General features: G+C 33.8%; 1 protein-coding gene across 2 annotated transcripts in view; it reads right to left on the bottom strand.

Moving 5' to 3' along the window:
- MAGT1 (magnesium transporter 1) overlaps positions 1 to 16,025 on the bottom strand; it is a 41,970-nt gene that overhangs the window by 11,632 nt on the left and 14,313 nt on the right. For both annotated transcript variants that reach the window (XM_010987733.3, XM_031446225.2), the window contains exons 4-6: positions 2,037 to 2,177; positions 1,131 to 1,271; positions 524 to 613 (exon numbers count right to left, since the gene is read on the bottom strand). In XM_010987733.3, the coding sequence (XP_010986035.1) occupies positions 524 to 613; positions 1,131 to 1,271; positions 2,037 to 2,177 (372 nt within the window). The remainder of the gene's footprint in view (positions 1 to 523; positions 614 to 1,130; positions 1,272 to 2,036; positions 2,178 to 16,025) is intronic.

Here is a 16,025-nt window from a genome sequence, read left to right as displayed (position 1 = left end):
GATCTGTGGCATTCATCAATAAATAAGTTTGACTAAAATGAAAGCCATTTCTGTGTTATTTATTATTTGTACTTATATTTGTACTTATTCACTGTACTTATACTATGTTTTCAACAACAAAATATACGATAAAACTAGTATTTCAGTGTAAAAGACCATGAAGTACAATAATATAAACTCCATGAAAACAGCGACTATGTTTTTCTTATCACTCTATCTAATAATACCTAGCACAGTGCCTAGAAACAGTAGATGCTCAAGTACTTGATCAATTATTCTATTTAGTTGAAGGCCAACTTTTATTGTTAGCCAGCTTACTTAAAGGAACTCACCAAATGGGATAAGGAATTTCCCACTTTTAAGAGTACTGCACAGTCTTTTTAGCAATTGAAGCTCATTAACAGAGAGATTGAAAAGTCAAAACTAAATCTAGTTCCTTCATGTGCTGGCACTGATCTCACAGGATAATAATCATTAAGGTTAACTTTGGTATACAATGGAAAGAAATCCTGGACTTCCTTACCACATGTCCTGTGTGGGGATTCTTATGAGCATATGGTGGTCCTCTTATATGGTTCCACATTTGACCAGATGTCATAGCAAGCACAAAACACTAGGAAACAAAAAGTAATGAAATACTCATATAACACCATGTAGCTGTTCCCACCTTGTTAGACTAACATGTATATGAAAAGTGCATCCTCTCAAGTAATATATGAAGAAAAGTTTTTTTCAGATAAATGATTTCTTGATTAAGGCTTCTATTTCATCACGAGGATCACAAGAATTAATACTATTTACTTTGAAAGGAAAACACTATTTTAAAATTGCAAATAACCTGCCAGAATTTTAAAATTGAATATTGAAAAGGCTTTTAGAAGAATATATTCAAGAGAACTAGAGATTTTCATAGGGGTGATAGTCTCTCTGGTTGAAAAAACCTGGGTACAATAAGTTGCTTCAAGCTCTGGCTGTCCTAATGCCATAATGGAGGAATCACACTGATTTTAAGGCATAAAATAAATACATATAAAAATTGTCTCCCACAGATAAGAAATAAACAAAATACCACCTAACAATATCATATTAGGAATTTTATTCAAACGATTTTTATTCTAAAATTCACTCACCAGAGCTGCAAAAGCCCATCCAGTTTTATTGAAGAGAAATTCCATATTGCTTCTTCGAAGATACACAAGTCCACCAATAACAGCCAAAAGCAATCCCAACATAAGGGGTCCAGCATAATTTGGGGGTCTAATTACTCTAATCTAACGGAAAATAGACAAAAACATTTTAAAGCATGAAATTTACTCATTAATTATATAGGTCAAAATAGTTTGAAATAAAAACAATCAAAATTAGTGTGGTTACTTTCAAGAAAAATTACACTTTTTCTTTTCATCCTAATGAAAATAGTCTACAGTGTATCCTAAAATGGGATGGATACAATATTCTCTTTATGCACAACCTAACATCTTTTAGATTAAGAAGTATTTGCCGAGTACAACTATAAAGTCCATGGACTTAAAAAGGTCAAAAGAGTGGTTTCCATGCTGAATTGGGTAGGGGTGAGTATAGCTCAGTGGTAGAGCACATACCTAGCATGCAACTGATCCTGGGTTCAATCCCCAGTACCTCCATTTAAAAAACATGTGTACTTAGCGGGAAGGCAGAGATAGAGTAGGTAGAGTGCATGCTTAGCATGCACCAGGTCCTGGGTTCAATCTCCAGTACCTCCTCTAAGAATAAATAAATAAACTGAATTACCTTACTCCACTAAACGAACTAATAAACAAACAAACAAACTAATAAACAAACAAAAAAACAAATGTGTACTCACTCCATGCTGAATTAATAGAGGATGTTTTGTAACTTCACTCTTTCATCCGGATGATTCTGTTAAATGTTATTCATGAAGTGTGTGACAAACTACTACCACCTCAGTGATATGGGGACAAGACCAATTAGGACCTCCCAGAAAGATTCAAAGTGGATAATGGCAAAGTAACTTTCTGCAAAGCAAGGAAACTTACATTGACATCAGTTCTGTCAGCAATCCACCGGGCAATCTGCTCAGCTGAAAAACCACGCACCTGCAATTCGTATGTATCACCTCTTTTGGGTTTTCCTTTTGCAGGAAAGTTGATGAAAGTTGGAGCTGAATTCATGTTTAGCTGAATAAAAAGTATTCCATGAAAATACAAATTACCAAGGAAATACTCTTAGTGGCAAATATTATCTGGAAATTTAGGCATTTTACAAAGATGAGGAAGCCCAGGTTTAGGTATGTTAAGTGATTTGCCAAAGGAAAGTCAAGTGATGGAGCCAGGATTCAAACCCAAGGCTACTTGTGACCTTAACTAGTACACTTTACTGACCAAGTATAAATTCCTAGCTAAAAAAAATCTACATTTTACTCCTTTAGAATGGAAAATTTCCCATACCACAGTCTCTTTAATCTGCTCACATATTTGCAAAGAAGAATACATTTATAAGAACTAAAATTGTCTTATGCAACTTACATAAGCTCCAAATAGAGCACATTCTCTCTCTCTCTCTCTCTTTTGTTTTTGGCAGGGGGAGGTAATTAGGTTTACTTACTTATTTTTAGAGGAGGTGCTGGGGATTGAACCCAGAACCTCACGCGTGATAAGCATGTGCTCTACTGCTTGAGCTACACCCTCCCCCTAGAGCACATTCTCAATTTGGAGATAAGAAAGATCAGGATAAGATAGTGCTCTACTGTAGTGAAAACCAATACAAAATGGTACCAATATGCAGAAATAATCCATTCTAAAACGTTCATAAATGTTTACTGATAAGCATCACATTTCTCTGTTCTCTGTCATGAGATCACTGTACGCTTAAGATAACACGGGAATTGCTAAGGTAAAGAATCTACAAGCTACTCATCTGCATTATATCTTTCCTTCTGTGATAATAATTATACTTGTGGAAAATAGAAAGTCTAAGTCCAGGAAAAAGATGTTGAACAACAGATGTAAGCATTTAGGTCCCCTCAGAGGGTAATCCTTTAATGGAGATTGGCTTGTATAAGACAATTGTAACTTAAAGACATCAACCAATAAAATAACCCAACTCCCTTGCTTCAATTCTATATTCACAGTAACCCTTCTAACAGTAAATTTTTAGACTTTCCCATAAGGGGAGAGGGTATACTGATTAGTGGATATGATTACTCTGGACTCCTTGGCAGTAAAATATCTTAAATTAATGAATCAACAGATTAGCTCTTTGGCTACAAATGTCCATGGATTTTTATAGTTTGGTGAGTGTGCACAAAGTCTCCAGAGCTAGATAAATTCTGGCTACACTGTTAAAAATTCAATTTGAGTTTGCAAAACCAAGAGCCAGATCCTGGATAGTGTTCACTCCACCAAACTACTGCCCAAATTTTAGGACAAATTCTTAAATATCTGTTTAGCTATACAGTAGTTCCCCCTTGTCTATAGCTTTGTTTTCCACAGTTTCAGTTGCCCATGGTCAACTGCAGTCTGAAAATACTAAATGGAAAATTCCAGAAATAAACAATTCAAAAATTCTACATTGCACGCCAATCTGAGCAGTGTGATGAAATTTCTCACTATCCCACCCAGTATGTGAATCATCCTTTTGTCCAGCGTATCCCACCCAGTAGTCACTTAGCCTTCGCAGTTATCAGATCGACTGCTGTGGTATCATAGTGCTTATGGTCAAGTAACCCTTATTTTAGTTAATAATGGCCCAGAAACACAAGAGTAGTGATGCTGGCAATTCAGATATGCCACAGAGAAGCCACAATGTATTTCCTTTAAGTGAACAGATGGAAGTTCTCAACTTAATAAAAAAAAAAATCATATGCTGAGGTTGCTAAGATCTATGGTAAGAATGAATCTTCATGAAATCTTGAAAAAGAAAAAAGAAATTCATGCTAACTTTGCTGTTCCACCTCAACTGAAAAAAAATGGCCACAGTACATGGTAAGTGCTTAGCTAAGATAGAAAAGATAAATTTGTACAGTATTTTGAGAGAGAGACTATATTCATATAACTTTTATTACAGTATACTGTTTTAATTGGTCTATTTTGTATTGGTTATTGTTATTAATCTATTACTGTGCCTAATTTATAAATTAAACTTTATCATAGGTATGTATATATGTATGTATAGGAAAAAATAAAGTTACATACAGGGTTCAGTACTATCTGCAGTTTCAGGGTCTTAGAACATATCCCTTGTGGATAAGGGGGGAACTATTGTACCACCTTTGGATTTAAAACACATACATATGTCTAAGAGAACTTGGTAATATATGAAATCCATTTCCCTTATGAAATTAAAAACACATTATAGGGTTATAAGGACCAACTCCAGTCCTTCTGGCAGCCACTATTATCATTTCTGGAACTTTCTGAATTTATTCATAAAACATGTATGTACCAACAGAAAGTATATAATACTGCTTTGTGTCTGCTTTATTTTAACACAAATGGTATCACATTAACCGTAATATTCTGCAATTTACTTTTTATATTCAACCATGTTTGAGAGATTTATCCATGATAGTACATATATATCAACCTCACTCTCATAGTTCATTAATTATGCTATTGTTGGTATTTTAAGACTTTTCCCCTTTTTTCCAATTAAAAATGATGTAATAAACAGCCATGTACATATCTCTCTATATATATATGAGTGTTTTTTAAGAAATGGAATAGTTAGTTCATAGGGCAGAAACATTTTAAATTAAATTGATAGAGCCAACTTGCCTTCAAAAGTGGCTGTACCAATTTACACTTCACAGCAATGTAAGAAGGTATCTGTTTCCCCATATTCTTGGCAAAAGTTGATCTAATGGGGAAATATTGTATATCACCATTATTGTAATTTGTATTTCCATGATTACTAGTATAACATCTTATACCAAATCAGATCATTAAAAATACCTTGTAGGCTAAAGACAAAATCAACAGAGTGAAAAAGCAATCAATGGAATGGGAGAGAATATATGCAAATCATATATCTGGTAAGAGGCTAATATCCAGAATATATAAAGAACTCGAACAACTAAAAAGAAAACTGATTAAAAACTGGGCAAAGTATATGGACAGACATTTTTCAAAAAAGATACACAAATAGACAACAAGCACATGAAAAGATGCTCTACATCACTATCATTAAAGAATTACAAATCAAAACCACAATGAGACACCATCCCACACTCATTAGGATAGCTACTATCAAAAAAACAAAAAATAACATAAAATGGTACAGCTGCTATGGAAAGCAATATGGAGATCCAAAAAAATAAAAATAAAAATAGAACTACCATATGATCCAGGAATTCTACTTCTGGGTATAAATCTAAAACAATTGAAAGCAGGGTCTTGAAGAGATATTTGTGTACCTATGTTGATAGCACTTGTTAAAAATTCTAATCTGTGGTTTTTTCCAGGGCTTTTTTAAAAAATTGAAGTATAGTTAATTTATAATATTGTATTAGTTTCAGGTGTACAGCAAAGTGATTTGGTTATACATATATATGTATGTATCTATATACTTTTTCCCAATTCTTTTCTATTATAATTTATTACAAGATATTGAATATAATTCCCTGAGCTATACAGTAAATCCTTGTTGTTTATCTATATTATACATAGTATTGTGCATCTGTTAGTCATATACTACCAATTTATCTCTCCCTCCTTCCCCTTTGGTAACCATAAGATTGTTTTCTATGTCTCTAAGTCTGTTTCTGTTTTGTAAATAAGTTCATCTGTACTATTTTTCAGATTCCACATGTAAGTGATATCATATAATATTTGTCTTTCTCTGTCTGATTTATTTCACTTAGTATGACAATCTCTAGGTCTATCAATGTTGCTGCAAATGGCATTATTTCATTCTTCTTTATGGCTGAGTAATATTCCATTGTATGTGTACGTGCATATTTGTGTGTGTGTGTTCCATCTTCTTTATTAATTCATCTGTTGATCGACACTTAGGTTGCTTCCATGTCTTGAATATTGTAAACAGTACTGCTATGAACATTGAGGTGCGTGTATCTTTTCAAATTAGAACTTTCATCTTTTTTGGAATATGGCCAGGAATGGGATTGCTGGATCATACGGCAACTCTATTCTTAGTTTCTTAAGGAACCTCCACACTGCTTTCCATAGTGGCTTGATAACAGCATTACTAACAATAGCCAAAAGGTGAAAGCAACCCAAGCATTTAACAACAGATAAATGGATAAATAAAATGTAGTATATGCATACAATGCAACATTATTCAGCCTTAAAAAGGAAGGAAATTTTGATGCATGCCAAAACATGGATAAACTTTGAGAACATTATGCTAACTGAAATAAACCAGTCACAAAAAGACAAATATTGCATGATTCCACTTATATGAGGTACCTACAGTAGTCAAATTCTTAGAGACAGAAAGTAGAATGTTACCAGGGGCTGGGGGAACAGGAGATAGGGAGTTATTTAATATGTAAAGAGTTTCAGTTTTACTAGACAAAGAATTCTGGAGATTGGTTGTACAACAATGTGAATGTACTAAACACTACTGAACTATAAATTTAAGAATGGTTAAGATAGTACATTTTATGTTGTATATATTTTATCACAATTAAAATTTAAAAAAATCCTTTAAGCTTTGAAAATCCTTAGATGTTAAAGAGCCAAAACAAGATGTACTGTTTTTGGTAGGTATCACTCTTCATCCATGCTTAGATTTGTATATTGTGGCATATGACACTGTTGTTTGGAGAGAGGTTTGAATTTCTTCCACAGCTGGACATACTTACTATCCTTATACCACTAACTCTAAATATAGCACTAAAATGGACATTGATATTAAAATGTCTTTGATGTAGGAGAAAGTTGGTTTTGTACCTTTACAAATCACTAACAGAAATTCTTTATGTGTATCTTGTTAAAATAAATGGAATTATAATTTTTAATTTCCAAAACAACCCCAGCTTCAATAGTAGAGAATGAGAAAGCAATTTCTTAAACTCTGGAGACTATTTCCTTTGGTCTAAAAAAGCCTAAATGCACTAACCTTTTAGGTTGAAGCATGTTCTATGAATATATTGATTTTGATTTATGAAGCTGTGTGAGACTGGAATATGACTAGTACAATGACATACTGTAAAATGGGAATGTTAAGCCATTTGTTTGACATTACTGAATATGCATTATGAGCTGAGCACTAGTAGCTATAGGATGTTGGTTCTGCCTTTAAGTAAGTGTATTTTAAGAGGGACTGTCAAACAACTCTAGGGCTAATTCTACTATAAGATGGAATGTGGATACATGTATAAAAGAAATATAAGAAAAGCAATACAACAACACAAGAAAAGGGATGACTCACATTTCATCTGGAGAATTTGAAAAGGCTTCAGGGGAGTATCTGGAATGAGGCCTATAAGGTAAATAGAACTTTGAAAGTGGAGAGAAAGGGAGCAAGGGAGAAAAGATGCTTCATGTTGTAGGAAACAATGAACAATGCTGAAATAAAATAGTGCATGACATAATATAATTATGGGAAAGGGTGGTTGTTTGGAGTAAAGAGGGCATGAAGTGAGGAGGACTAAGGTATTTTGGCTTTAGTCTGTGTACCACTATTTCCAAAAGTATGTTCCATAAAATCTAACTAAAATGCTTCACTAAGTGGTCCAATACTTTGGAAAATTCTGCATATTACAGTTCACTATTAGAATGGACGGTATAACACATATCAGCATGTTAAAATCTATGAGAAGTCCTGGGTTGGGAGACCATTCTCCATAGGTTTCTCATGTTTACACACATTTTGCAATCAGAGGCACTGACTGCCTTTGTTCTGGATGATGTTCTCAAGGATGTTTGTATAGCCTTAGAAGATAGAAATAGAGTCTCCCTCCAAAGCAAATGGCATGAATGCTTACTACCCTTTATAGAAGATTTGAGCTTCCAAAGCTTAGAATTACTTTTCCATAATGGAATCCATTGGTTTTCTTTGTAGTGTCCTATGATAAGTGGGGCTTGGAGAACTGGTATAAGTAAGTGCTGATACTTTGGATACTGTTGTTGTTTTGAGTAATAAAGTCCTTTAACTCCAATCCAGGAGTGTCATGTCTTTTGCCAGCATCTATGAAACTGTGGCAGACTCTAACTTGTTAGCTTGCAAGTAGAATAAAACCTTAAGACCCTTCATATGTCTTGATACTCTGAAGTAAACAATAAAATTTAATTTTGTTTAAATTGTTTCCCAAATGTAATTTCCCTCAAGTATTCTTTTTTTGTATATGTACATTTTTATTGAAGTATAGTCAGTTTACAATGTTGTGTCAATTTCTGGTGTGCAGCATATTGCTTCAGCCATACATGTGCATATATTCATTTTCATATTCTTTTTCACAAGTTACTATAAGATATTGAATATAGTTCCCTGTGCTATACAGTATAAACTTGTTTATCTATTGTATATGTATTAGTTACTATCTGCAATCTCAAACTCCCAATTTATACCTTCCCACCCCCTTCCTGTACCCCTAGTAACCATAAGTTTGTTTTCTAAGTCTGTGAGTCTTTCTGTTTTGTAAATAAGTTCGTTTGTCTTTTTTTTTTAGATTCCACATATAAGTGATATCATATGGTATTTTTCTTTCTCTTTCTGGCTTACTTCACTTAGAATTAGAATCTCTAGGTCCATCCATGTTGCTGCAAATAGCATTATTTTATTATCTTTTATGGCTGAGTAGTATTCCATGTTATAAATATACCACAGCTTCTTTATCCAGTCATCTGTCGATGGACATTTAGGTTGTTTCCATGTCTTGGCTATTATAAATAGTGCTGCTATGAACATTGGGGTGCTTGTATCTTTTTGAATTAAGGTTCCCTCTGGATATATGCCCAGGAGTGGGATTGCTGGATCATATGGTAAGTCTATTTTTAGTCTTTTGAGGAATCTCCATACTCTTTTCCGTAACTGGCTGCACCAGCATAGGAGGGTTCCCGTTTCCCCACAGCCTCTCCAGCATTTATTGTTTGTTGACTTCTGAATCATGGCCACTTTGACTGGTGTGAGGTGATACCTCTTTGTAGTTTTGATTTGAATTTCCCTGATAATTAGCGATACTGAGCGGTTTTTCATGTGCCTACTGGCCATTTGTATGTCTTCATTGGAGAATTGCTTGTTTAGGTCATCTGCACATTTTTGGATTGGGCTGTTTGTTTTTACCTCAACTTTTCTTATCAATACCCTCTAGAAAAAAAACATCGAAGAACTGTTATGGCAGGCAATATGGAGGAAGTATTATATTGATGGTAAGTCAACCAGTTAAATGTAAAGGATGACGGATGCTGTAGAAGAGGAATGACAAAGAAGTGTCACTAGTGATACAGAACACAAGACTACCAGGTTTGGGTGGAAGTGGGAGAGACAGGAGTTTCATTTGGGACACAAAGAATTTTTGGATTGGAAAGTCATTCATGTAAAGGTATACAACAAAAAGGTATACCCAAATCTTTCCTTTTATGTTTTATACAATTATTGAGTAAAACATGCCCAACTATATGAGTTAGACACATTTATAAACAGACAAAATTGAATCTATGTCCTTGAATCTACTAATTGCATCTATATCCTCTTATACGCAAAGGGGAAGAACTAGTACAGAGGCCAAAGTTAAAAATACAGTGGAAAGCTATGATTTATGGGTCTCCATGTTAGGAGCTTAGAAGTCACCACTCCATCGTAACAAGTAAAAAGATGAACAAACTGAAAAATAGACAACTTTTCTGGAATTCTCTAGGAGAGAGGAGGACACAGGGCAAATGACTGCCCCCCAAATTGGTGAGACAGACAGGCAAATAAAGGGAGTCACAGCTTATCTGAGCAGAGACCCACAAGTAGAAATTGCATCAGGAACCTCCGCCAGAGTAGGAAAACCCGACCTATAACTGACCAATTACTAGACGCTCAGTGTGTACAACTCAAAGAGTTAAAAACTCCAGAAGCAGAGTCATGGTGAAGGGTTAGGGACTGAAAAATAAGATTTACCTCCAGGAGCTTGACTAGGTTTCCACAGTAAATACTAGAGAAAAATCCCCTCATGCTACCTTCAGGGTGAGGGGAAAAGAAACTACTTTTTAAACACCCCAGAGAACCCTGTTCTTAACAAAGCCTGACCTCAAAGGAATCTAATTAACCAGAGCTTAACCTGATGCAGTATTATCGGAGCCTAACTGACCTAGAAGAAGGGAAATTCCGAACTCTAGTTCACTCCACCCATCCTGTCCTCTAAGAAGGAAGAAATAAAAACTGAGAAACTTTTGTGAAGCTCACAGTCCAGAGGCATAGGCTCATTAAAAGACTGAGATCTAATTACAGGACTATAGAATATTCCCCTCTGCTCACATCTCATACCATATTACTAAAGGCCATTTTACAGCAGTTCCTTTTACCCAGTACATCATATCTGGTTATGAAGAAAAAAATATAAGGCATAGCAAAAGTAAAAAGAAAACACAATTTGAAGACACAGAGCAAGTTATCAGAACCAGAATTGGCAGGGATGTTGGAATTAACACTCAAGGAATGAAAAATACCTGATTAATATATTAATATCTCTAATGGATAAAGTAGACAGCATGCAAAAACAGATGGGTAATGTAAGCAGAGAGATGGAAATCTCAGGAAATTACCAAAAAGAAATGCCAGAGATGAAAAACACTGTAACAGAAATGAAGAATGCCTTTCATGGGCATATTAGTACATTGGACATGGCTGAAGAATCTCTGAGCTAGAGGTCTATCAATAGACTCCTTGAAAATTGAAAAGCAAAAGAACAAAGACTGAAAAAAAAAACCAGAACAGTAAATCCAAGGACTGTGGGCCAATTACAAAGGTGTAATATACACATAATGGGAATACCAGCAGAAGAAAGAGAAAGGAACAGAAGAAATATTCAAAACAGTAATGACTGATAATTTCCTCAAAGTAGTATCAGACTCCATATCACAGATTGAGGAAGCTCTAAGAACATCAAGCAGGATAAATGCCAATAAAATTATGTCCAGGGTTATAATTTTTTAAACTCAAAGATAAATCAAAGATAAAGAAAAAACTCTGAAAGAAGCCAGAGGAATAAAACACCTCACCCATAGAGGAAGAGAGACAAGAATTACATCCAACTTCTCTTCAGAAATCATGCAAAGAAGAAGAGAATGGAGTAAAATATTTGAAGTGTTGAGAGAAAAAAACACCGTCAACTTAGACTATTCTGTAATATGTGAAATTATTCTTCAAGAGTGAAGAAGAAATAAAGACTTTCTCAGACTAACAAAAATCAAGGGAATTTCTTTCAAGAAATGTTAAAAGAAAATAAGACAGGTTAGAAACCTGAAACTACATAAAGTAAGGGAGGGAAAGAAGAGGGAATAAGTTAAGGTAAAATAAAATCTTTTGTTTTTCTTATTTGTAATTAATTTATCAAATAACAGTTTTTTCAAAATAATACCAGCAATGTATTCAACTGTGTGTATGTGTGTGTGCGCGCACTTATAAATAAGTGAAATGAATGACAGAAATGATACACGGGACAGAAAGTGGGGGTTAAGATTATCTTGTTATTATAAGGTATTCACACTACCCGTGAAGTGGTATAGTGTTATGTGAAAGTGGACTTTGATTAGCAAAATGTGTATTGTCAATTCTAGGGCAATCCTTAAAAAAAGCAAAAAAAAAAAAAAAAAGAAAAAGTATAACCAATACGCCAAGAAAGAAGAGAAAATGGAATCATATAAAATGCAGAATTAAAACCATAAAAGGCAGAAAAAGATTGGAAGACAAAAATAGGAACAAGGAATAAGTGCAACAAACAGAAAACAGTAATGAATATGGTAGATGGTAATTCAACCATAACAATAATCAACTTGGGGAACTATATTCAATATCTTGTAGTAACTTATGGTTAAAAAGAATATGAAAATTAATATATGTATGTTCCTATATGACAAGTATTGTGCTCACACCAGAAATTGATACAACATTGTAAACTGACTATACTTCAATAAAAATATATTTTAAAAAAACAGTAATCAACTTGAACATCAATAGTCTAAATGGACCAATTAAAAGACATAAATTGTTAGAGTGGTTCAAAAAACAAGACCCAAGTATACGTTGTCTTCAAGAAACCTACATGATATATAAAGACACATACAGATTAAAAGTAAATATATGGAGGAAAATATACCATGCAAACACTAATCAAAAGAAAGCAGCATTAGTTATATTAACTTCAGATAGAGCAGACTTCAAAACAATGAATGCTATCAGGAATAAAAAAGAGTATCAGGGATGATAGAGGGGTCAATTCTCCAAGAAGACGTAACAGTCCTTATTTAGCAAGTATGTGCCTCACAACACAGTGTCAAACTATGTGAGGCAAAAAATAATAGAACTGCAAGAATCAGATGAATCTACTATCATAGTTGGAGACTTCAACACCCCTCTTCAATACCCAATGGACAGATCCAGCAGGCAAAAAATCAGTAAGGATACAGTTGAACACAACAACACCATCAATCGACTGGATATAGTTGACATCTATAGACTACTTCATCCAAAATGGCAAAATACACATTCATCAAGATAGACCATATTGTAGGCCATAAAACACACCATAAAAAACACACAAATTTAAAGAATAGAAATCATACAATGTCTGCCCTCAGATCACAATGGAATTATACTAGAAATCAATAACAGAAAGATGACCAGAAAATTCCAAAATACATGGGAATTAAACAGCACAATTCTAATTAACACATGGGTCAAAGAAGAAATCTCAAGAAAAAAAGTATTTTGAACTAAATGAAAATGGGAACAGAACTTATCCAAATCTGTGGGATACAGCAAAAACAATGGTTACAGGGAAATTTGTAACACTGAATGCATATAGGAGAAAAAAAAATCTAAACTCAGTAATCTAAGTTTCTACCTTAGGAAACCAACAAAAGAACAAATTAAATCCAAAGTTAGTAGAAGAAGAGAAATAATAAAAATTAGAGCAGAGATCAATGAAACTGAAAACAAAATCTATAGAGAAAAATCAATGAAACCAAAAGAAAACCAAATATTCTTTGAAAATATCAATAAAATAAATAAGCCTCTAGCCATGCTAACTAAGAAACAAAGAGAGAAGACACAAATTACTAGTGTCAGAAATGAAAGACTGATACGACACTGTAAACTGACTATACTTCAATTCAAAAAAAAAAAAAAAAGAAATGAAAGAGGGGATATCACTACAGATCCTATGGACATTAAAAGGATACTTAAAAAAAAAAACTATGAACAACTGTATGCCCCAAATTTGATAACTTAGATGAAATGGACCAATTCTTTGATAGATACAATTTGCCAAAACTCACACAAGAAGAAATAGACAATCTGAATAGGACTATATCTATTAAAGGATTTGAATCAGTAAGAATAATCTTGTAAAACAGAAAGCCCTAGTCTCAGATGAATTCATTGGTGAATTCTACCTAACATATATGGAAAAAATCATACCAATCTTTATACTCTCTTCCAGAGGATAAAGCAGAGGGAACATTTCCACCTCATTCTATGAGGCCAGCATTATCCTAATACCAAAAACAAAGACATTATAAGAAAACTACAGATCAGTATCTTTCATGAACATATAGATGCAAGAATCCTAAACAGAATATTAGCAAATCAAATCAACAATGTATAAAAAGAATTATACACCATGACCAAGCAGGATTTATTCCAAGTATGTAAGGCTGGTCCAACATTCAAAAATCAATTAATGTAATCTATCACAACAGGCTAAAAAATCACATGATCCTATCAATAGATGCAGGAAAAGCATTAGACAAAATTCAAACCTATTCATGATAAAAACTCTTAGTAAACTAGGAGTAATGGGGAACTTCCTCAACTTGATAAAGGATATCTACAAAAGTTCTAGAGCTAACACCATACTTAATAGTGAGGAATGCAAAACCTTCCCATGAGATCAAGTATAAGGATGTCTCCTCTCCCCACTCCTTTTTAACACTGTATTGGAAGTTCTAGCTAATGCAATAAGACAATAAAAGGAAATAAAAGGCATATAAATCAGGTAGGAAAAAATAAAGCTGTCTTTGTTCACAGATGACATGATCCTATATGTAGAAGTTATAAAAGAACTGACCAAAATAACTCCTTGTCATTAATATACAATGATAGCAAGGTTGTAGGACACAAGGTTGATATACAAAGTCAATTGCTTTCCTATATACCAGCGATGAACAAAAGGAATTAAAAACCAATACATTTACATTAGCATCCCCCTAAATAAAGTGCTTAGGTATAGATCTACCAAAATACATACAAAATTTACATGAGGAAAACAACAAAACCCTAATGAAAGAAATCAAAGAAGAACTAAAGAAATGGAAAGATATTCCATGTTCACAGAAAGAAGACTCAATATTGTCCAGATGTCAGTTCTTCCCAACTTCATCTATAATTCAATGCAATCCCAACCGAAATCCCAGCAAGTAAATTTTGTGGATATTGAGTAACTGATTCTAAAGTTTACATGGACAGGTGAAAGACCAGAATAGCCACTACAATACTGAAAAAGAAAGTTGGAGGACTGACACTACCCAACTTCAAGATACAGTAATCAAAATAGTGTGGTATTCAATGGAACAGAATGAAGAGCTGAAAAATAGACTCACATACAGTCACCTGATCTTTGACAAAAGAGAAAAGGCAACTGAATGGAGGAAAATTTTTTCAATAAAATGGTATTAAAACAACTGGACATCTACGAGCAAAAAACAGACCAAAAAAAAAAACCCACCTAAGCTAGACACAGACCTTACATCATTCACAAAAATTAACTCAAAATGGATCACAGATCTAAGTAAAAGACAAAAATATAAAACTCCTAGAAGATAACATAGAAGAGAACCTAGGTCACCTTGGGTATAGTGATGACTTTTTAGATACAACACCAAAGACACAATCCATGACAGAAATAATTGATAAGTTGTATTTCATTAAATTTAAAACTTTTGCTCTGCAAAAGACAAAATCAAGAGAGTGTGACAGGGAAAAATTTTTCAAAAGACGTATCTGATAAATGACTGTTACCTAAAACATACAAAGAACTCTTAAAACTCAAGAAGGAGAACAAACAACACAATTTTTAAAAATGGGCCCAAGACCTAAACAGACGTTTCAGCAAAGAAGATATACAGATGGCAAATAAGAATTTGAAAAAACACTCCACATCACATGTCATCAAGGGAATACAAATTAAAACAAGATACCACTACACAACTACTAGAATGGTCAAAATGTAGAACAGTGACAACATCAAGTACTGATGAGGATGTGGAGCAATGGGAACTCTCATTCACAGCTGCTGGGAATGCAAAATGGTACAGTCACTTTGGAAGATAGTCTGGCAGTTTCTTACAAGACTTAATATACTCTTACCACATGATCCAGCAATTGTGCTCCTTGTTATTTACCCAAATGAGTTAAAACTTATGTCTACACAAAAATCTGCATTTAGATTCTTATAGGAGTTTTATTCATAATTGCCAAAACTTGGAAGCAACCAAGATGTCCTTCAGTATGTGAATGGATAAACAAATCCTAGTATATCAAGACAATGGGATATTATTCAGAACTAAAAAGAAATGAGCTATTAAGCCATGAAGGAACTTTAAATTCATATTACTAAGTGAAAGAAGTCAATCTGAAAAGTCTACATACTGTATGATTCCAAGTATATGACATTCTGGAAAAGGCAAAACTGTGGAGACAGTAAAAAGATCAGTGGTTACCAAGGGTTAGTGTGGAGGGAGGAATTAGTAGAGTACAAAGAATTTTAGGGCAGTGAGAATACTCTTATGATACCATATTGGTAGATATATGTCATTATACATTGGTCCAAACCAGTAGAATGTACGAGACCAAGAGTG

This window comes from Camelus dromedarius, chromosome X, assembly GCF_036321535.1.
Source record: "Camelus dromedarius isolate mCamDro1 chromosome X, mCamDro1.pat, whole genome shotgun sequence".
Taxonomy (NCBI): domain Eukaryota; kingdom Metazoa; phylum Chordata; class Mammalia; order Artiodactyla; family Camelidae; genus Camelus; species Camelus dromedarius.
Note: the sequence above shows the minus strand (reverse complement) of the source record. Positions and strands in the feature narration are given on the sequence as shown.